The following is a 22,056-nucleotide window of genomic DNA, read 5'->3' as shown; positions in this document are numbered from 1 at the left end:
ACACTCACACACACACACAAACACATATACACACACACACACATACACTTACACACACACACATATACACACACATACACTCACACACATCCACACACACACATACACACACACATACACATACATATATGCACAAGAAACATCGATCTGTTGAAGCCAATGAATCTGATCAATAGTTTGATTGATTAGTCAGTTTAAATCGTTCTCTGGTTCTAGGTTTAAATCAGTATAATCTCTCTCTCTCCCTCAGGATCTTCGGGGGTCTGGTGAACGACGTGCGGAGGAAAGCTCCCTTCCTGTGGAGTGACATCAGAGACGCCGTCAGTCTTCAGTGTTTGGCGTCCGTCCTCTTCCTGTACTGCGCCTGCATGTCGCCCGTCATCACATTCGGAGGACTGCTGGGAGAGGCCACCAAAGGAAACATAGTAAGAACCTGAATTATTGATTATTGATTAGCTCTCATATTGATATTTGTACAACTCAACCTGGTCTGACTCTCTCTCTCTCCCTCTCTCTCTCTCTGGTAGAGTGCCATAGAGTCTCTGTTCGGGGCGTCTCTGACGGGCGTGGCCTACTCTGTGTTTGCCGGTCAACCGCTCACCATCCTGGGCAGCACCGGTCCGGTCCTGGTCTTTGAGAAGATCCTCTTCAAGTTCTGCAGGTGAGTCACCTCCAGGTTCCTTTCACCTGAGTCACCTTCACATGGAGCTGCAGCAGGAGGCGTGGCCGCTCCCCGCTGGTCACCATGGTAACTACGTTAATCACAGTCCAGAATGTTGTGTGGTTCTGTGGTTAGTTCACTGTCTGTAATGACAGTGGGAGATGAGTGATAGACCGATCAATCAATAGAAAATAAATAATCATAATCAACAATAAATAAAAACTAAATAAAGAAGTGGTGACATCATCACCATCGCTGCAGCTTGAACCAGGAGATCAATCATTTTCTCTCTATGTACGAATAGAAAGAAAGGCCCCCAGGCCCCCCAGTCCCCAGGCCCTCAGGCCCTCAGGCCCTCAGGCTCTCCAGGCCCCAGGCCCTCAGGCCCTCAGGCCCTCAGGTCCCCAACATCAGACACATGAAATATTACACAGCTTATAACAAGTAATAAAAACCTAATGGTGATTTTGATGCCCTGTGTTCGTCCATTTCCTGTTTCAGATGTTTTTCCCACAATTCATCTGGAATGAGATTCATTCATTTCCAGTCTCTCCTGGTGATGTCACTCAGGTTGAAGAGTTTCACATGTTTTTATGTGTGTGGGTGGAAACTGTATCATTTCATAACAGATCCACATTTCAGTGAGTCGGTGCGTGTCGGACTGTTCCAGCTGCAGGTGATGGCGTCACTCCATGACCTCAGCGTCGTCATTCACGACCCTGAACATGAGACGGACGTGTTTTTATAAAGTTAGTTGGATAAGAGCTCAAAGCGACCAATGAGCAGAATCAGGCCTTTGTGTTTTGGGTTTACGGGGTCAGAGGTCACAGATAATCATGATTTATGGACTTGTGGAGCAGCTGTGTAATTGGCTTTAGAGCGACTGTGCGTTTGTGTGTTTGAGCTCAGGGGGCGGAGCAGTTTCTATTGTCTTTTATTTTTTGACTGAGGATTAAAAAAGCTTTTTGTGATTGAAAAAAAATCTTTTGTAACACTTACATAAAATCCTTATTTTTTAACCTGCTCCATTTCCCAGCAGATTATATCACATTTTATTTTCGGGTCTGATTTTAAAACTCAAATATTTCCAGGAAAACACGTCAGAGTTTCAGCCTCTGTAGTTATTCAAGAAGAAAATAAAAATGTAGTCTGTGATGTTTTCAGTGTTTCTGATCTGAAACAATCAGCTGATCAATAATTAATTATTTGTTTGTTTGAGTCAAAATTATCAAATTTCTACATTTGTAGACCAAATAGTTGAAGAAGATAATCAGCAGTTTATTCACTGAGCAGGTTTGAGACATTTTATGTTTCTGCTTCAGGTTTTAAGTCAACCAGGAGCAACTAGGTCAAAGGTCACAGTCATGTCTTTATGCGCTGCAGACAGGAACCTGTGAAAGTCTTTTCCTTCAGCTGGAGATTTAAAAAGCTGAGCAGGAAAGTTGATCAAATATTGACTAATTGAATCAGATCCAGGATCAGTGTGATCTGGTTACAGGGAAGTGACATCAAGCTGAATCAGCTGTTCACTGCTCCATTGGACCTTCTGATTCTTCAGATCACTAATCTGACAGGTTGAATTGTCAATCAAAGAATCGTGATCTGTTCTGGGTCTACTCTCTCCAAACGTCAGTTCCCCAGGGACCAACTGATGAACCTCTTTTTAATATGTTTCTATGATTCCTGACACTGAATATTCTCTAAATATCTTTAATAAATGCTTTGCATTTTACAACAGGCCCCGCCCCCAAGATATTGGAGGGTTTCTGTCCAGCTCCAGACACTTCTGCATATGTAGGAATATAAATATGAATATACGTCCTGTGGTCCAGACTGATACTGGTCAGAAACCAGTCTGAAATAAAGTGATGTCACCATCAGATCACATGATCAATAAAACAATAGGCTGATTAACTGATCATGAAAATGAACTGAGTCTTTGAACGTTTTTATTTATGAGTCGTGAGGTGTCTGCTCAGTCACCTGAGACGTCACACGACAACAAAGAGAAAACAGTTTTTCAGACGATGATGATTGAAGGAGACACCAGACACCAGTTCTGGTTCGGTCCATGTGCGTCCTCACATGGGGAAGAGCAGGAAGCCGCTGAAGGTGCTGTGGTGGTTGCTGTTGTCCCAGATCTGAGTCTCGTGCCACAGCTGCATGGAGAGAGTGTCGCCCTGCTCCAGCAGCAGGGCGGCGCCGTTGGACGCCGTGTCGCTGCCCTCACCGGACGGCTGCTCGTGGGCGATGAGCTGGATGGCGGCGTTGTTTTTGTAGAGCACGGCGCTCATGGGGTAGTTGGTGGGAGCGTTGGCTGTGAAGCGAATGTAGTAGACTCCACGAACAGGTGCAGTGAACACACCTGGAAGAGGGAGGGGATAATAAGTACGGCGGGAGAGGAGGGACAAAATGACTGAAGCAAAAGATGTTTCTGTCCGTCTGTATGTAGAGAGGCGCTAACGTTATTCACTGTTCCCATCCTGTAATCTGACATCAGTTTACCAAAGAAGAAGAATAGAACAGACGTGACGGAGACAAGTCAATATTGGTGTTTGTTTCCACCTCTGGAGACAGATGTTGTGAGTGAAGGAATGAAGTTCACAACTCACAACGTTTCTTCTAGACTGGTGAGTAAACAGCTGCTAATGCTAACGTTAGCTAAACGTTAGCTATGTAGCAATAGCAGAAACTCACTAATAGCTCCTTTAATGGCAGCAAGTGGTGGGAAACAGAACATGTTCTGGATGTTTGGTTAAAGTTTGAGCTAAATAAAGAAAATATTTCGAACATAATTGTGATTTTAAAACATAATGAAATGGGTTTTTGAGTGTTTTGATCGCTCACCTGTCTCAGAGTTGTACGTCTGTCCAATGTTGGTCATGACGGTTTTGTAGATGAGCGTTTTGCTTCCTGACGTCGTCTTCTGGAGACCGTTACCTCCGAGGGAAACTGCGAACGCCACCTTTGGTACGTCTGCAGAAAAACCAGAACACCATAAAAGAAGAATTAAAAATCTAACCTAATCATTTCAAATGAGGTATAAATATACCTTTAAACACCACACTGCATTCACCCTGTGCTCAGTTTATATTTATATTTGCTGAAAAAACCCCTTGTAAAATATATTATTTATATTATATATATTACATTATAATAAAATATATACAATTCATTTTAATTAATTTCAACATCTTTATCGTCTTTCTGGTTTTATAATATCATTAAAACCAGTTTACATAACAACTGAAGAATAAATAAATCAACATCAAAGTGAATTCAGCTTCAAATATGTTTTATATACACAAACATCCATCTTCCCTGAGAGAATACAGTCAGTATGGATGATGTCCACTGGAGGGTGCTGCTCCACCACTGCTCAGACACACTGAGGTTTTACTGCTGCTGGTAAATGACAGACAGACACTGACCTCTCATGGCCTTCAGCTCCCTCTCTGTGGACTCCAGTCTCTCTTTGATTCCTGCAAACACACATTCACACCACGTGGGTAAAAACTGAACAATAATTCTCTCCTGTCCTTTATATCAGGACTTGTCACAAACACTGTTTTAAAAGAATCGAATCTCCTTTTATTGATGATTTTACATTTTCGGAATCTGTTTCTGATGCGTGGAAAAGGAGCAGAGAAATCATTTTTAACTTTATCTGGATTACAAACTATTAATTTATCACCTGAAACAGATCTACAGTGTTTAACTAAAATGAACTGATGCCTAAATGTTGATTTAGTTTTATGACAAAATTAGAAACAAAACACAAAGTTTCTAAGATATAGAAGCAGTTGTTAATTTGTTAACACCAACTAATATCTAACTAATGACGTGGTTCTGTAGGAAGAGAAAAGAATGGAACAGAGATGAAGAAAAATGAGGAGGTGATCAAAACTGAAACAAACCAGTGGAACTCGTCACAGCAAAATGAGCAAAATAGTGAATATTCAGTATAAATAAATGCAGATTATATGAGCATGGAGGTGAATGTGAGGAACAGAGCAGAGCACACTGAGTCTTACCCAGGTCTTCAGTCTGAAGCTGCTTCAGTGAAGCCTGAAGAGATTTCAGTTCAGCTTCAGTGTCCGTCTCTGTCGGGGCTTCGTCCACCCTGTAAACACACAAACACAAAGTCCTGTAAGAGTCTGTGGATGCGTACATGTGATACATGATTCTGGGTCTGAAGGATCGGCCTTGATTTGTTTTCTCTCTTCACCTACAGTCTGCAGGAGCATCAGATGTGGTTTTACCTGTGGTTGAATGACATGATCAATGACACAATACAAGGCTGTGTCTCCAGATGGATGAGCAGCCAGTTCACAGAAAAACAGGAGGTGATTGTGGCTGGAATTATTATTAATGATAAGAGACATTATGAGTTGGAGACACTGCCCTCAGACAATTTACAATCATCTGAGTTCCTCAGGGCTCCTTCCTCGGGCCCCTCCTGTTTTCTATCATTCCACTTGGTCAAATGATGGTAACATTTCTTTTCATTGCTTTGCAGAGGACATGCAACTTTTATAGATTAGTAAAATCAAGAACCAGCAGCAGTTTAACCCTCTTAAAACCTGTAACTGACATCAGATGTTGGATGTTTTCAGAACTTCCATCAGAATTGATGATAAATTTGATTGGCCCCGTCAGTTAAACTTAGAGCCAGAAATGTGGGACTTCTTTGAATCTAATTTTACTTTCTATTATCATGAATGGTGGTGTTGTAGTAGCAGCAGCTGTATTAGGAGACGTCCGTACTACTACGTTTTCGTCTTAAAACTCATTTCTTTTCCTACATTTCCTCCTCCGTCCACAACTCCCGAGTTTTGAGAAATTGAGAGTTTTATTTTGAAAATTCTGGGGTTGTGTTGTTGTCAGGACGGACAGAAACTGAGACTTTTGTAATCGATGAGGTCACACCCACGGTCTCTCCTGATTGGCTCTCATCAGCCTGGACTACCAGTGGTGAATACAAGATGATAATGAATTACAGTGTTCTTCCTGTTTACTCGCTTGCACATGCTCAGTGTAGGTGATGGTCATGTGACATGTGTTTTAAGGTGTTAGTGTTGACAGAGATAATTTTGGTTTTAAAAGGAAAATGTCGTAGTGTGGGCGGAGCCCTAGTGGTGTTGGTAGAGTCTGAATTGATGATGATGATGATGATGATGATGATGATGAAGGTAACAGAGGTATAAAGCACTTGTTTGGTCCTCACATGGGGAAGAGTAGGAAGCCGCTGAAGATGCTGTGGTGGTTGCTGTTGTCCCAGATCTGAGTCTCGTGCCACAGCACCATCTTCAGCTTGTCGCCCTGCTCCAGCAGCAGGGCGGCGCCATTGGACGCCGTGTCACTGCCCTCGCCGGACGGCTGCTCGTGGGCGATGAGCTGGATAGCGTTGTTGTTTTTGTAGAGCACAGCGCTCATGGGGTAGTTGGTGGGAGCGTTGGCTGTGAAGCGAATGTAGTAGACTCCACGAACAGGTGCGGTGAACACACCTGGAGGGAAAATTGCAGGTAGAGAGAGAGGAGGATTGATTAAGAATGGATCCGCCCACGACAGGAGTGGATGGAAACAAACTCTATGCTGCGTTTTCTTTTAAATTTGACTGTGGTACCTCACCTGTCTCAGCGTTGTAAGCCCCGCCCACGTTGGTCAGGACGTCCCTGTAGATGAGGTCTTTGTTGCCGTTGGTTGTCTTCACGAGGCCGTTTCCTCCCAGCGAGGCAGCGAATGCAACTTTAGGTGTTTCTGTGAAAAAGAAAAGTTGATAACACACTGTACCTCAGTTGTCAGCAGAGATCAGGACATTGTTCCAGCTGTTTTACCATGTTGTCCTTCATTATCTGTTTATCCAGCGGCCTCTTAATAAACACTACGATCTGATTAGAACTGCATTAGTCCGTCAGGAAGCAGTAATTAATACAATTATAAATGATATAGATGCTGGTTGAAAGTCGTCACCTTGGACTCTCTTCAGTTCCCTCTCAGCCGCCTCCAGACGCTCGCTCATCACTGTTCATGTGGAGAGAGAAGAACATTAAACACATGGAGCTCTGCTGGTTTCCAGCTGCAATCCCAACATCTGCTTCTCCCATTTAAAAGTCAACTAAGACTCCCAAGGTGCTTACAAACTGTGTTTACAGTGCAGCTTAACTCAGTTTAACTGGATATTAACATCTTGTTTTTAAACAAATATCAGCATCAGGTCCTTCAGTCTAGTTTATAGTTTAGGATATTAAAGCTCAGAACATTTGGTTGGTGGATGAGGGACTATCTGTACAACAGCTTCCTCTAGAGGTGAAGTGAGATGATTATTCATGATTATTTGTGTGAACCGGCCCTTTAAAAAAAAAAAAAAAAAAAAAAAAGAAGAAATGAAGTTCTGCAGAGATGTGGTCTCACCTCGTCTCTCGGCCTTCAGCTCGTCGAGGGCGGCCCGGACATTCTTCAGCTCAGCCAAGTTGTCCACAGGCTGAGGCGAGCCGAACCGGGCCAGACAGGCCAGGGCCAACAGCAGCAGGGCAGGGGGGCACAGAGACATTGTGTGGGTTGAGTCTGAGCTGCAGGGGAGACGGGAGGAGACAGGACGAGCTGCTTCTTATAGAGACACAGACTCTGGTCAATGGCCTCAGCTGATTGGTGGAACAGTTTCTCCTGAGTCAGTGTTGACTGTACATTTTGTGGTTTCTGGGGTCATGGGTCATCACTGCTGAAGGCTGAATCCAGGTCGGGGGAGGGGGTTCAGAAGTTTTCCTTTTGCAATGAAACTGTGGGAGAAAATAAAAAATTGCAAAAACTGTCTAGTAATTCATTAAAAATGGAAGGCAACTTGTTCCAGTGAGTGATCGTTTAAGGTGGAATGGAGAATAAAAGTAGTGGAGCGTGGTCCCGGAGGCTCCGGTAGCTCTACACCTGTGGCTCCAGCTCTACACCTGTGGCTCCACCACAGTGTTGCAGCGTTACAGAACTATTTAACCCTTTCATGTAAAACATGGTGAACGTCTTCACACGTCTTTAACAGGGATGTTTGTTGGTGAATGTGAGATGTACATGTCACACGTGTCTGCGGCTTCACAACATGCTTTAACACCACAAACAAGGAAGTGAGTTTGGTGACATCATCAAGGTGTTGCGGAGGTCCATGTTATCAGTCCCAAATGAAATGCTGCTTGGTCATAAAATCATTTCACCTAAACACTTCTGATGTACAGACTCAGCAGCTCATCCTGTGTGTTCTTTGGTTACTGATTGATGGAGTATTGGTCAGGTCAGTAGTGTTCAGTCACTGATCATTCTGCTCCTGTTGTTTCAGTGGTCAGGACACGTTATCTGTAACCTCCAGCTAATGAACAGACTGAGCTCTCTGAACGTCTCAACGTCATGCAGAGACATTATCAGTGAGAAGGAAGAGACCAGTGAGACGGAGAGACAGACAGACAGTGAGACAGAGAGAGAGACAGACTGAGAGACAGACAGATGGAGAGACAGACAGAGACAGTGAGACAGAACAGTGAACTATTAATATAAACTTTATTCCTGCTGATCATATTTCAGATCATCCCTCAGGTTTTAATCTCATAGTTTTAATCTATTGTTGTTATAATATTATTATTATTATTATTATTATTATTATTATTATTATTATTATTATTATTATTATTATTATTGTTATTATAAACCTGCAGTCTGTCACCTCCAGATGTTTCTATACTTTAGTTTTATTATTGTCAGTTATTGTTGCTTGTTAAAGTAGTTGTGAACAGGAACTGGAACAAACCTTCATTAATAACAATAACAATAATGATAATAATAATAAACTTTAACTGCTGCTTCACATGAAAACACATGAAAATAAAACCTGTTAAAACACCCCCCCCCCCAGTGACTACGGCCTGTCCTACCTGTCTCTGAGGACCAGTATTGGACTGTGGACCGCCTTCCTGTGCCTGCTGCTGGTCGCCACGGACGCCAGCTCTCTGGTCTGCTACATCACCCGCTTCACTGAGGAGGCGTTCGCCGCCCTCATCTGCATCATCTTCATCTATGAGGCTCTGGAGAAGCTGGTCCACCTAGGGGAGCTCTACCCCATCAACATGCACAACCAGCTGGACAACCTGACCTTCTACACGTAAGGCAGCACCACTCCCAGAACCAGAACCAGGGTCTCTTGTTACAGAGCGCCACAGGCCGACAGATGTTTTCATCAAGTTTACATTAAAGTTGTTTCAGAGAAGTTGAAGCTCAGACTTTTACTGTTGCATGATGGTTAAAAACCTGAAACAGTTTGTAACAAACATGAAAGAAGAGATGAAACAGGTGACGGGAGGGGGGAGGGGGGAGTCACTCAGCTGTTTCACACACAGACATTTAGAACTGAAAATGATTCAACAGAAAATTCATCTGAAACTTTTCTAATAATCAACTAATTATTTATTTATTAGTTTATTTTCTGACGATGCAGACGTCATCAAAGTGAGAACTCGTTGCTTCTTTCACATCCGTCATATCCATCCATCCGTCAGTTTTTATTCCTCTGCGCCGGCGACAGTCAGCGGCAGCCATTTTGTTTTCAGGTTGTCCGTCCGACATTTGATCAATTTGACCAAATGACTGATTAATTAGGAATTTTAAAAAGGTGCCAAAAGTACGGTGACAACAGTTCTGTGTATTTGTGAACGTGTGACCGGTCATGTGACTGCTCATGTTGTGCTCTGGTGCAGGTGTCAGTGTTCTCCTCCAGCCAACGTCTCAGCTGAACTCTGGAGCAAGAGAAACTTAACCTCAGGAGACATTGAGTGGGAGCAGCTGAGTGTGAAGGTCTCTCACACACACACGCACACACACACACACACACACACACACACACACACACACACACACACACACACACACACACACAGTTTAAAATCCACTCCAACAGTTTATCATGTCAGTTGATCAGAGCAGCACCTGGTGGAAGTTAGAGGAACTGCAGCTCTGTCTGTAACTGTCTCTCTCTGTCTGTCTCTCTCTCTCTGTCTTTCTCTCTCTGTCTCTCTCTCTGTCTCTCTCTCTGTCGGTCTCTCTCTGTCTAGGACTGTGTGGATTTACACGGGGAGTTCGTCGGCTCGGCCTGCGGCCATAATGGTCCCTATGTCCCTGACGTCCTCTTCTGGTCCGTCATCCTCTTCTTCACCACCTTCTTCCTCTCATCCTTCCTCAAACAGTTCAAGACGAAGAGATACTTCCCCACCAAGGTGTGTGACGCTGTGCGAAGGACGGACAGGTGAACATTCACACCCTCACACACCTATTGATGAGGATGTTTGTGTTCTCAGGTTCGATCGACCATCAGTGACTTCGCCGTCTTCCTGACCATCATGATCATGGTGCTGGTGGATTATCTGGTGGGAGTCCCTTCACCCAAACTCAACGTACCCGACCGCTTCGAGGTGACGGCTGACTCCGCCTCCACTGCATCTGTGTCAGAGTTAAACTGATGATGTCATGTGATGATCAGACTGTGGCTTGTTGAATGAGCAGGTGTTAGCTCAGTGTGCTAACAGGCTAACACCTGCTGTATATTACACAGCAGAGAGTACAGAGGTTACTTTAGGTCAATTCACATGGAAAGATGACGACCTCCAGCTGTGTAACTCCACCTGTACACACCTGAGTCACACCTGTCTGTAATCTGCCTGTCTCTCTGTCTCTCTGTCTCTCTCTCTCAAATCCAAATTCAGATAAGCTTTATTGGCATGACCGATCAGAAACCTTTATTGCCAAAGCAATACAGAAAATTACAAACATTGATAAGATGATCAATGATTATACGTTGTTGGACAGCTGTTACTGCACATACACAGGACAGTTTCTGAAGATCGGGGAGGCAGATAAACTCAGGATATATATGATTTATTTTTCAAAGAAAACTATTTGTCACAATAGGAAGTGAGATTCTCTTTCATGACAAAGTGAACACAGCCTGGCCTCCCCGGGGAGCCTGTTCTGGCTGTGACGGCAGCGACATGATTGGACGACAGATGAAGGAACAGTTGTGTCTCTTTGTCTCCGTCCGTTCAGCCCACGTCCAACACTCGTGGTTGGCTGATCTCCCCACTGGGAACGAACCCCTGGTGGACGCTGCTGGCCGCCGCCGTCCCCGCCCTCCTCTGCACCATCCTCATCTTCATGGACCAACAGATCACAGCCGTCATCGTCAACAGGAAGGAGAACAAACTTAAGGTCAGGACGACGGAGAGTTGGAGGTGACGGGTGTGTCTCTGTCACAGCGGCCGGACGATAAACCCCCCTCCCCGTGTGTTTTTGGTTGCAGAAAGGCTGCGGCTACCACCTGGACCTGCTGGTGGTGGCGGTGATGCTGGGCGTGTGCTCCATCATGGGCCTGCCGTGGTTCGTGGCGGCGACCGTTCTCTCCATCTCCCACGTCAACAGCCTGAAGCTGGAGTCAGAGTGCGCGGCGCCCGGCGAGCAGCCCAAGTTCCTGGGCATCAGAGAGCAGAGAGTCACCGGCTTCATGATCTTCGTCCTGATGGGTTGCTCCGTCTTCATGACCTCCGCCCTCAAGGTGAACGCCACAGATCATTTCCTCCGCTCGTCACTTCCTGTCTTCATACTATTCAGCTCTGGAGACGAGTGAAAACACAAAGTGTAAAATACGTTTGTCGTCCTGTCCTCAGTTCATCCCGATGCCGGTCCTGTACGGAGTCTTCCTCTACATGGGCGTGTCTTCGCTCAAAGGCATTCAGGTCTGTCTCAGCGTCTGTCCCTTTGTTCTGCAGCAGCTTCCTTGCTCTGTCTTTAACCTCGTCCGTCCCTCCGCGTCCCTCTGTGTCCCTGCAGCTGTTCGACAGGATCAAGCTGTTCGGCATGCCGGCCAAACACCAGCCGGACCTCATCTACCTGCGCTACGTCCCGCTGTGGAAGGTCCACGTCTTCACCGTGGTGCAGCTGTCCTGCCTCATCGTCCTCTGGGCCATCAAGGCTTCCGCCGCCGCCGTCATCTTCCCCATGATGGTTGGACAAACGGAGACACAACAGAGACGATATGTTTTATTTTATTATCAATCAGACACAGGGACTGGTCTCTAACTGGACTTGCCGTCCTCTGCAGGTTCTGGCTCTGGTCTTCATCAGGAAGCTTCTGGATTTCTGCTTCACCAAAAGAGAACTGAGCTGGCTGGACGACCTGATCCCAGAGAGCAAGAAGAAGAAGGAGGACGACAAGAAGAAGAAGGAGAAGGAGGTGAGACACTGGAACTGGAGAAATTATGTAGCTCAGCTTCAGAGTCCACTGACACCACAGTGTTTGTGTTTGTTGTTGTTTTTCCCAGGATGCTCAGCGGATGCTGGAGGAAGCGGAGGACGATCCTCCGTACGACAGAGGAGACGTCATCAAGTTCCCCATCAAAAACCTGAAAGGACGGTGAGTCAGTGACGAACACACTGATCCCTGTGAACACTGAGACACTGCAGCTGACAGTAACGTGTGTGTGTGTGTGTGTGTGTGTGCGTGTGTGTGTGTGTGTGTGTGTGTGTGTGTGTGCGTGCAGCGTGGACCCATCAGAGGTGAACATCTCAGATGAAATGGCCAAAAGCGGGATTTGGAAATCAGTCTCCATGAACTCTGACAGCAGCAAAGCTCTGAGACGCTGCAACAGGTAAAATGATGCAGGTGAACAGTGACGTGATCAGCTGAGGATCATGGGATTGTTCACGAATCACACCACACTGCTGTAAACGGCCACCTCCAGTAACAACATAGAAAACATCTGGTAAAACATCTGGTAATCCCCTGACACCTCCCTCTAACACCATGAAGTCATGATTCCCTCCCACGCTGAACCACCCAACCCCTCTAGATCCACCTGTCAACCATCAGAACCAGAGCAAACACCTAGTCACCCCCTAAACTAACTTCATGAACCACCTCTAATAATCCATTACCAACCACTAACACCCCAACAACCACTGATCAACACCATTAATACCTTCATCAACCACGAACCATGCGGCACTGTATTACCAACCATCCCACACACCTCAAGAACCACTGATGGCACATTCTGGGGGGTTGCTCAGGTGCTCATGGTGGTTGCTAGGGGGTTACTAGGTAACCACCACTAACCTTTAACAATACCATAGTAACCATCTTGTAACCCTGTAGTAATGCAGAACCAAATTCACCCATCCAACCATATCTGTACAAAAGTGTACAAAACCACATGGTAACACCATAGTAACTACACTGTAGAAATGAAACGCCTGAAACACATCGCTAAGCGACCCAAACACCTTAGCAATGACTATCTACACCTAAGCAACCATTACTACCCTAGCAACCACTTGGCAACCACCTTCAACACCCTAGAAAACACATAGTAATGCATTTATCAAACAGCTTAACAGTCACCAAGCAACAACTTGCAACCATCAACACAGTAGTAATCATCTACTAACCCCCAAGCAACCGCCTTCAACACCCTAGCAACCTAGAAGTTATCCACCCCAAACAACTTTATAATCCCCAGGCAACGCTTCAGGTAAATTTAATACCAGGGCAATTACCTAGTAACCCCCTAGCAACCACCTTGAGCTCCTGAGCTTCCCCCCAGAATGTGCCGTCAGTGGTTGTTAGGGTGTTAGTGGTTGTTGTGGGAGGTATCAGGGGATTACCAGATGTTTGCTGGGATTCAGGGTTGTTAGGAAACAGCAGTGATCAATGAATCTTTGTTTAAGAATGATAAAAACCAAATGTGATGATCAGTATTTCAGACTGATCAATAACCTCAGGAAGTCTCAGCCTAATGATGGTGAGGTCGTTGTTTTCCAGCCTGGAGAAGCTGCAGAGCGTCCAGATAAACGTGGAGAACGAGGATGGTCAGAGAGTCGTGGACGCTGAGACGTCTCTATGATCGAGGCGGCGTGTGCTGGGGGGGGGGGGCTGCTGTTACTGATGGGACCCTGCAGTCCTTCGTCTTCTGAACTGAGGTGAAAGGTCATTAGAGGACCAATCAGGCTTCACCTTGTCATGCTGTACTTCTTATCCTGCGTTTCCTCGGACGAAGGTGACATTTTATTTTCTCATCGTTTTATGGTGAAACACGGAGACTCCGCCGCTGGGAGCAAATATGGCCGCCACTTATGGAAACAGCTTCCTCAGGTTTCTTTGGTTGGTTTTTAACTGGACGGTTCACTGCTGCGCTGTGATTGGCTGCTTAAGCACAGACTCAATGGACGCCTGATTTTTCCAGACTGATCTGAAAACACCTGAAACTTAATTTCAGTTTTAAATTTTCTGTTTCTGCTTTGATGAAGCAGACGGACTCTTCACCTCCAACAGTTTTTATTTAATCATCATGCTGATTTCACTTGTACGTGTCAGTGAGTATGAGTGTTTTATATATATGTGTGTGTATGTGTGTGTGTGTGTGTGTATGTGTGATCACTGTTGTACCTCACCTTGTTGCCTGCAGCGGCCGACTGGATGACGTCACAGTCGCTGTCAGTTTCTTGGTAAAGCTTAAATAAAATCAGTTTGGTGACGACGATCAGAGTCTCAGATCTTTAACTTTAACAAACAGTGAAACGTTTCAGTCCTCTGACCTCTGACCTCTGACCTCAGGGTCATTAAAGGCTTGAAGAACAGACCAGGAGAACTGCTCAGTTCAACTTCTTCTCATTTTAACTGGGAGGTAAAAGGTGATTTGGACGGTTTTTATACTTTGGGTCATGACTGTCAACAGAACATGTCGCCATTCGATCTGTGATCAGGTTCAAACTGTGAGGGACGCTCAGAGGGAGACAGGTGAGGCAGAGACGCTGTGTGAAGGGAAGGGACAGGTGATCTAAAAACAGGAAGTCAGTCGTCAGCAGCAGCAGCAGCGACACACATCACACCCTCATGAAGGACATTTTCAGACTCTTTGTCTCCGATGTCCGTCACTAGAAAACGTCCCGTTCCTTCTACCTGCACAACTTCATTCACAACCCAGTGACAGAGGTCTGAACATCAGGATAATATATATAATATATATACAATAATTCATTTTCCACAAATGAACAAATACTGGTGAAAGTAAAACAGTAAAACTCTGTTTATATGAGTGAAGACTTTTAATGTGAAATGATACAAAAGAAACTTTTAATGAACTTTTGTTTGATTGTTTTAATTCATTCATTCATTTAAATTTCTATTTAATTTAAAGTCATTTTAAACAGTGGAGATGTTGTTCCCCTCTATGCTAAGCTATGCTAAGCTAACCAGCTGCTGGCTGTAGTTTCATATTCACTCTGCAAGGCGAGAATAAGTGGAAGACTTCCTTTCGACATTTGTCACAAACTTGACTTTATTTACAAAATGAAAAACCAGGAACATTAATAAGTTTTTTTATTTTATTTCAGAAATCTGCATGAAGCCAAAACTGAAACTTATCAACTGAATCAAACCAGTAAATTACATGTAGCAAGATAAAATAGAAAAGCTCATGATCATAAGTTACTGTTGTTTATAAATATTAGCAATAATAATTCACTTGGATAAAAAGTTCTGAAGTCAGAACACAGACCCAGAACAAAACACGTATAGATCAGGTGATGGAAGCTGATCCTGGACCTGGAGACCTGATCCTGGACCAGATCTGATCCTGGACCAGACCTGATCCTGGACCAGACCTGATCCTGGACCAGACCTGAGCCTGGACGAGACCTGATCCTGGACGAGACCTGATCCTGGACCAGACCTGATCCTGGACCAGATCTGAGCCTGGACCAGACCTGAGCCTGGACCAGACCTGATCCTGGACCTGTTACAGCGCAGTGAACATGAGCATCATCAGCAGCATCAGAGTGACAGACACTGAAGCTCTGCGAGATCCACCTGTAAACAACAGAGACACAGTTCACGGTCAACACTGAAGTACACATGAAAGTACACATGAAGTACACGTGAAGTACTCTGAGTCATGAAGTACACATGAAGTACACGTGAAGTACTCAGAGAATCGAAACGTGTTCACATGATCAAAGATAAATAAACTACTACACACTGATTATAATTAAAAGTTTAAAACGATCTCCGTCCTTCCAGCTGTGACCTCTGCTTTCTGAACTCTACACTGTTCTCACCTTTGACTGAAGGTAACTCACTACATTTAATTAAGTGCAGTACTTCAGTGCAGTTTTGAAGTACTTGTAGTTTACTTGACTGTTTTGTTCCATGACATGTAATACTTTTTACTCGCTTCATTTCACAGCTGCAGTTACAGGTTGAGATTTTAGAATATGATGCTTGTTGTGGGTGAAATGAACAGAAACTAAACAGCTGCAGCTTCTCAGATGTGACGATTTCCTGCTTCATTAATTTAAATGTTTTTAATCATGTTGATGTTCGGACCAATCAAGTGTTGTGAAGGTTTCTACAGTAAAGGATCTGAATTCTTCTTCAGTGGTTTTGGATCTTTTCTTACGTCTGGACAGAATCTGGAATTTGACTCAGTTTAGTTTTCAACAGACTGACTTCCACACATGCCACCCACCCCACCCCACCCCACCCTCACCACCCCACCCACCACCACCACCATGGTGAGTCCGTGCTCACCGCCGTGCAGCAGCATCTCCTCGGTCACGCTCAGTGAGCCGTTGTGCGGCGCCGGGTTGATCTGCAGCAGTTTACACATCAGAGGGTAGATGTGGACGCTGTCGAACGGCTCAGACAGGAAGTTCCTCCTGAAGGCGGGACCGAAGGCCCTGAAGATGGTCTTCATGTCCATCTCTCCGTTGTGGAAGCCGTGGTCTCCTTTGTTGACGTAGACGATGAATCTCTGGTGGGAAACAAAGAGATGAAGAAGCAGAGTTACAGGATGAGAGCGTTTGACAGGATCACATCACTTACTTCTTCTTCTCTTCTATAAATGATGATGTGGATCTAAAGTGAAGTCAGAACAGACATTGAGAAAACACTGATTTCTCAGTTCCACCTTAAATTCACCCAAAGTTTCAGTTGTAAACTGAAGTTTTAAGGAGGCGGAGTCTAACAACTATGATTAATGATTATAACCATATAGAGGGAAAACTGATTAGATTAGAATAGAATGGATGTGCTATAGTGCTAATCTGGATTTTTGAATTCTTTGTTCGGAGTTGGGACTTGGCTTTTGTTAGATCAGGTGTTGGTGGCCGAGGGGTCGCGTGGATCATGGTTCAAGAAATATTCTTTAAAGGAGAATCACACGGCGTCGAGTGGCGCAGTGGGTTGAGCAGGCGCCCCATATGTAGAGGCTACAGTCCTCGCTGCAGTTGGCCCCGGTTCGAATCCCGCATCGGACGGCCCTTTACTGCATGTGATTTCCCCTCTCTCTGCCTCCCCATTTCCTGTGTCTCTCTAATGTGCTATCCAATAAAGGCATAAAAAGCCCAAAAAATATACTTTAAAGGAGAATCACGGTGAAAGGTGAAACTCACAGAGTTCAGGTTGAATCCCAGATCTGCCACGACCACGATCGGAGGCAGCCGCTCACTTTTGGCGAGATGGAAGCTCTCTGGAATCTGGTTCTTCTTGTAGACCGTCAGATTGGGTGCGTTGGACAGAGCCTCGAAAACCTCCTTTTCCCTCCCCGGCCGTGGCGTCAGGATGCCGAACCCGCCGTAGTCCAGGATCTCGAAGCTGGCGAGCTTGATTAAATTCAGGTACTTGTTGAGGATGATCTCGTCCACCTGCGGCCGCTTCTTGATGGTGGTCATGCCGTGGTCGGAGGTGATGATGACGTTCAGGCTGTCGGTCAGGTTATGCAGATCGATGGCCTCCCTCAGGTAGCCGATGGTACGGTCGATCTGCCGGATGATCGTCTTCCTGTCCGGGTGGTCCGGGCCCTTGGCGTGGCCCACGTGGTCCGGCTCGCCGTAGTACAGCGTCACCAGGTTGAAGTCTTCCTTGGAGAACCAGTTCATCACCGTGTCGATGTTCTGATGCCACTCTGTCTCGTTGTCGTCCGGGTGGTTGAAGGGCTCCACCATCACCCGGTTCACCGCCTGACCGCTGTAATTGGCACCACCTCCGGGGAAGTGGAAGGAAGCAGTTTTCAGACCCTGAAACAACAAGAAACACAAAGAACCAGAGATCAGTTTGTTTCTGTCCGTGGTTCACACGAGGTCTGACATGGTTTATAAATCATCCAGGATTTAGCTTTGGTTCCTGAAGAGAGAAAACCTCATTTAAAGCTCCATATTTTACTTTTATTTAAAGTGTTGATCCATAAGAAAATATATTTGTGGTTTTAAGAACCAAAAAAACAGCTCAGTGTAGTTTTACATCTCCTCTCTCGGGCTTCTCTCCAAACCTCAAACATGAAGCATCAACACTGAAGAACCAGAAGAAGAAACAGACGCTGCAGTCCTGCAAATCCTGCAAGGTTTGGATGGTGGGTCCAGGTGGGCGGGGCTTGGTGACTGCTTTGTTTTAAGACGGCTGGTTTTAAGGCTCAGTTTCTGAATACAGGCTGTGTGCATTTCTCTGTGGACTGAGGCTTTGATACTTTCACAGTGTTAATATAGAAGCTAGACCTGATCTATAATCACACTACACATGGACAGAGACCTTTACACTGGAGGAGCTTTAACACTCCTACAGTGATAAGTACAGGTCTCTGTTCGCGCCATAAATTGATCTAAGGACAGCATCCTTTAAAAAAACAACCTAATATTATTTGTTCCATATTAATGTTTTAGCAGCATTTAACAAACATCATTTCCCATGAACCTTAATCGTCACAAAGATTGATCAATGAGTGATCCAAGTTTAGTTAGTTCATGCGTCTGTAATAACAGCAGCACAGCTGACAGTGCTGCAAAGTAACGTAGTACATTTTACTCAAGTACTGCCCTTCAATACAAATTTAAGGGACTCTTTAAAAAATAAAATGACGTGTGACCTATTAAAAATTGAGATGAACTAAATCAAGCAGACTCACCTGGTTCTGAGCTGTGATCCATAACGGCAGGACTCCGTTGTCCCACCACTCTGATCTGGTCAGAGTCTGTTTGTGAGGAACTTTCAGGTTGGTCTTGGTGTTGAACATCATGTTGTGGACGACTTCGTGATCCTCCACCCATCTGCCTGACGCACAGGAAACAACACTTCATTTCAAAGTAAGACTCATAAGCTTTTCAGTGACACCCAATGAAAACCTCAAGATGAACAGAAAAAGATCTGCAACACTAAACAATGACAACAACAGAAAGTTCATTCACATTGTTTCCATCACTTATCTTGTTGGAGTCATTTTGAGTCTTTAGTTTTAAGATATGTCAGTTACTCCATTAGAAAGATTAGGGGGGGGCTGTACCATGTCTTAACCTTGATGTTAGCTGAATGTCTGATCTGCTGCCTCACTCTATCGATGACCCACGACCTCGTCTCTGTTCCTGTGTCGCTCAGACTCTGTAGCTTAACGTGAGTAGCAGTAGCTAATTAGCTTTTTTAAAACACACTTTCTTACCTTCAGAGTTTCTGAATAGTATCTACGGATGAATGCTAATGTTAGCCAGTTTTCTAACTTTAGCTGTAAGTTATAGTTTAGATAACTAATGCTACCCAGTTCCTAAACTTCTTCAGAGTTTATGATTTCATGTTAATAGTCTTTGTGTGTCTGTGGAGGTTTAGTTAGTTAGTCCTGGTAGCCTTTTACCTCTTTGATATCAGCTTTAATAATAGACACACACTTTACCATTTTCATTTGTGCTACTTTATCTTTCCACTCCTACATTTCAGAGGGAAGTGAAGGAGCAAACATCTCAGAGGGAGCTTGTATTTCAGTTTGTGTTTAGCACCATTTCACAAAACCGTTTCCTCCCAACCTCCACATCTGAGGACTGATGGATGGTTGACGTCATGTTCTGACAGACGTTTGGCTCTTTTTCCCTTTTTTCTCATGTTCAACACTTTGGTCTAAATTATTCTGCAGTTACTTTGCTTCTGTTCTTTGGTTGTGAATTGGAAAACACTCTTCGCTTCTTGTGTCCCCAGATCTATGATAGAACAGGTTCTAGATGGTGTAGTATCATAATTACACCATGTATTAAAGTGTGTTACAAGTCTGCCCCCACTCGCAAGGACACCAGTCAGTTCCCTGACTACAGAGGGTGCACTTTGTACCAAGACCTGTTGTTAGTTCATGTATTATGATCTACCTCCACCTGTGAGGGTGGATGTATTCTATGCAAAGTCCCAAACACATTCTGCATTGTAATTTACAACATATATCATCACCTGGAATAACTCTGTTATTGTACAGTACATTGTATTATTCAACATTTTTATTGTTTAGTTTATGAGTTTAGCTTCTTTTTATGACTTGGCAGCCAGAAGCAAATAATCCCCATAAAGATTTGAATATTAATGACTGATACTACTGGGAATCCTGTTGGGGATTAGTCTGGTTTACTGGAATGAACTCGTCTGGTAACTGTTGTTGTATAAACTGAACTGGACTTTTCTCTCAGATAAATTTCTAATTGTTTCTGTTTGGTTGAGTTTGTTTAAATTGAGTGATTTTCTTTCATGACCTTTAATATTTTTATTTTGAGAGAAACGAACCAGGAGTTATGTGACTGAGAACATCGACCTTTTGCAGGGTTTGAGCCTATAATTCAGACGTATTGATCCGGGCTGATCAAAACCACTACAACACAAATGAAATCCTAAATGTGAAATGTAATCACCTATGAATTTTTTACTGTTGAAAACTGTCTATACTTCATGTGTTCTTCAGTAGGGGAGGCCTCTTTGAAATGTCCAATAGTTAGTTTTGCAATTTCAATTTTTTTTTAGTTTTATGAAATGAATGTTTATAAAAATCCAAATGTTCAATTTCAAAAATTCAAGTCAAATATTTAATATTTCAGTGTTTAACTTTTAGTCAATCAGGAACTCACAGTTCAAATCTTTATGGCCATTATGGGATTAATAACATACTATAAGTACTACTACTACTACTACTACTACTACTACTACTTCTACTATTACCTGTTGCTGTGCTAATGTAGTATCAGCATCAGTGATGGAAAGTGACTCAGTACTTCTATGCTGCTGTACGTCAGAGGGAATGTTGTACTTTTACTGTTGACATTACGAGTTACTTTAGAAATTTAGATTTACATTTAAATGAACGTGAACTTTTACATTTACTTTTTATTCGGCAGATTTTTCTCCACAGCATCTTACAAGTGAGGGAGAAAACATTCACGGCTGCAGCTTCTCAGGAGTGACGATTTGTTTCTTCTCCTTTTAATAACGTGAATTATTTTGAATTTTGGTTTCACTTCCACCTGCAGCATCATCAGATGATCGATTGAGAAAATGATCAGTCCGACGTCAAACACTGACAATTGGCTGGACGCGTCCAGCTGCAGCAGTAAAATGCTGCTCACACTTGATGCACTTGAATGCATCAGTGATGATAATCTGATGAATGATGGTGAATATGACAGTGAAACATTTCTCTGCTCTGAACACTTGTCACGTACTTGGTTTAAATACTTGAACTAAAGTAAAAGATCTGAGTATTTTTCCACTTGATGTTTCACGTCATGTTATTAAAGAGAAGGTGATTTGAATTGTAGAGCAGGTGTGTCTTCAGTGATAATGATAATGATAATTATCATAATAATTATAATAATAACAATAATACAGTTCAGTGTTACCAGTGATGGTGGTGAAGTGGGAGGGGGAGGTCATGGTCAGCATTGGGGGGGTGATGTATTTGGCCTTGACCCCGTCCACAGCGAGCTGGTCCAGGTTCGGCGTGTCCACGTCCTGGTCGTAGTCCCACCTGAAGCCATCGAAGGAGATCAGCAGCAGCTTGTTCCCGGCCGCTGTCTTGCTCAGCGGCTTGCCGGCAGCACTGATCACCGCCGTGAGGACGAGGAAGAGCTCCAGCCTCATCTTCATCTTCGCACTGACTGACTGACTGTACCTGAGCAGCACACCTGTAGCTCCAGGTTAATATGTAAATGTGATAGAGATCTGCTGATGTGCTGCTGTGAAGGACGAGACCTTCGACTCAACACTTGTATCAGGTTCTTATCAGGGGAAGTCATTGATCACCATCAGTGATCTGTGGACCTGGCAGTCGGACTCAGTCCAGACTTTTACTGTGACAGTCAGAAACAAACTGGACAAAGGATTCACATCTTTACTGAGGAAACAGCTCCACAGTTTAAACGTCCAAACTATCACCAACATGTATTTACAGTTACAGTTCTGCAGTAAAACGACCTTTGACAGATTATTGATACAGCATCCAATCATTATCAGATCATTGATCCTGAGTCATTTTACTGTCGGAGCTGCTGTAACTACTCCACTGGTTCCCAACCTGGGGGTCGGT

The 22,056-nt window shown here is 44.2% G+C and overlaps 3 protein-coding genes across 5 annotated transcripts in view; 1 reads left to right on the top strand and 2 right to left on the bottom strand.

Annotated features, from left to right (window-relative positions):
- Positions 1 to 14,213, top strand: part of LOC111233697 (sodium bicarbonate cotransporter 3-like) — a 41,120-nt gene extending 26,907 nt beyond the window's left edge. For all 3 annotated transcript variants that reach the window (XM_022761574.1, XM_022761573.1, XM_022761575.1), the window contains exons 12-25: positions 251 to 425; positions 528 to 661; positions 8,556 to 8,801; positions 9,394 to 9,490; positions 9,748 to 9,909; positions 9,991 to 10,104; positions 10,736 to 10,897; positions 10,989 to 11,240; positions 11,353 to 11,421; positions 11,516 to 11,689; positions 11,787 to 11,918; positions 12,007 to 12,098; positions 12,226 to 12,333; positions 13,506 to 14,213. In XM_022761574.1, the coding sequence (XP_022617295.1) occupies positions 251 to 425; positions 528 to 661; positions 8,556 to 8,801; positions 9,394 to 9,490; positions 9,748 to 9,909; positions 9,991 to 10,104; positions 10,736 to 10,897; positions 10,989 to 11,240; positions 11,353 to 11,421; positions 11,516 to 11,689; positions 11,787 to 11,918; positions 12,007 to 12,098; positions 12,226 to 12,333; positions 13,506 to 13,587 (1,999 nt within the window). In that variant the 3' untranslated portion in view covers positions 13,588 to 14,213. The remainder of the gene's footprint in view (positions 1 to 250; positions 426 to 527; positions 662 to 8,555; positions 8,802 to 9,393; positions 9,491 to 9,747; positions 9,910 to 9,990; positions 10,105 to 10,735; positions 10,898 to 10,988; positions 11,241 to 11,352; positions 11,422 to 11,515; positions 11,690 to 11,786; positions 11,919 to 12,006; positions 12,099 to 12,225; positions 12,334 to 13,505) is intronic.
- Positions 2,605 to 7,294, bottom strand: LOC111233698. The gene is made up of 8 exons (XM_022761576.1): positions 7,076 to 7,294; positions 6,635 to 6,685; positions 6,293 to 6,421; positions 5,889 to 6,168; positions 4,696 to 4,784; positions 4,093 to 4,143; positions 3,509 to 3,637; positions 2,605 to 3,026 (listed from the first exon to the last, which is right to left on the bottom strand). The coding sequence occupies exons 1-8, from the start codon at positions 7,212 to 7,214 to the stop codon at positions 2,743 to 2,745; spliced, it is 1,152 nt and encodes a 383-aa protein (XP_022617297.1). The 5' UTR covers positions 7,215 to 7,294; the 3' UTR covers positions 2,605 to 2,742.
- Positions 14,214 to 15,480: 1,267 nt separating the features above from the next.
- LOC111233675 (ectonucleotide pyrophosphatase/phosphodiesterase family member 7-like) lies at positions 15,481 to 21,611 on the bottom strand. Its single transcript, XM_022761548.1, has 5 exons — positions 21,371 to 21,611; positions 18,640 to 18,785; positions 17,135 to 17,758; positions 16,239 to 16,494; positions 15,481 to 15,551 (listed from the first exon to the last, which is right to left on the bottom strand). Exons 1-5 carry the CDS (start codon positions 21,609 to 21,611, stop codon positions 15,481 to 15,483), a joined length of 1,338 nt encoding a protein of 445 aa, XP_022617269.1.
- Between the last annotated feature and the right edge of the window lie 445 nt (positions 21,612 to 22,056).

This window comes from Seriola dumerili, unplaced genomic scaffold (genome assembly GCF_002260705.1).
Source record: "Seriola dumerili isolate Sdu_G_001 unplaced genomic scaffold, Sdu_1.0 BDQW01000415.1, whole genome shotgun sequence".
Lineage (NCBI taxonomy): Eukaryota > Metazoa > Chordata > Actinopteri > Carangiformes > Carangidae > Seriola > Seriola dumerili.
This window is presented reverse-complemented; position numbering and strand designations above follow the sequence as displayed.

What these genes read in the sequence shown, in the direction of transcription:
- LOC111233698 (XM_022761576.1), bottom strand. Translation starts at nt 7,214, where the DNA reads ATGTCTCTGTGCCCCCCTGCCCTGCTGCTGTTGGCCCTGGCCTGTCTG. An exon ending in GCTTCAGACTGAAGACCTGG is followed by an intron (nt 4,144 to 4,695) that starts GTAAGACTCAGT and finishes GTGTGTTTGCAG; the next exon opens with GAATCAAAGAGAGACTGGAG. An exon ending in GACGTACAACTCTGAGACAG is followed by an intron (nt 3,027 to 3,508) that starts GTGAGCGATCAA and finishes TCCCTCTTCCAG; the next exon opens with GTGTGTTCACTGCACCTGTT.
- LOC111233675 (XM_022761548.1), bottom strand. Translation starts at nt 21,611, where the DNA reads ATGAGGCTGGAGCTCTTCCTCGTCCTCACGGCGGTGATCAGTGCTGCC. An exon ending in GGATCACAGCTCAGAACCAG is followed by an intron (nt 17,759 to 18,639) that starts GTGAGTCTGCTT and finishes TTGTTGTTTCAG; the next exon opens with GGTCTGAAAACTGCTTCCTT. An exon ending in TGGGATTCAACCTGAACTCT is followed by an intron (nt 16,495 to 17,134) that starts GTGAGTTTCACC and finishes GTTTCCCACCAG; the next exon opens with AGATTCATCGTCTACGTCAA.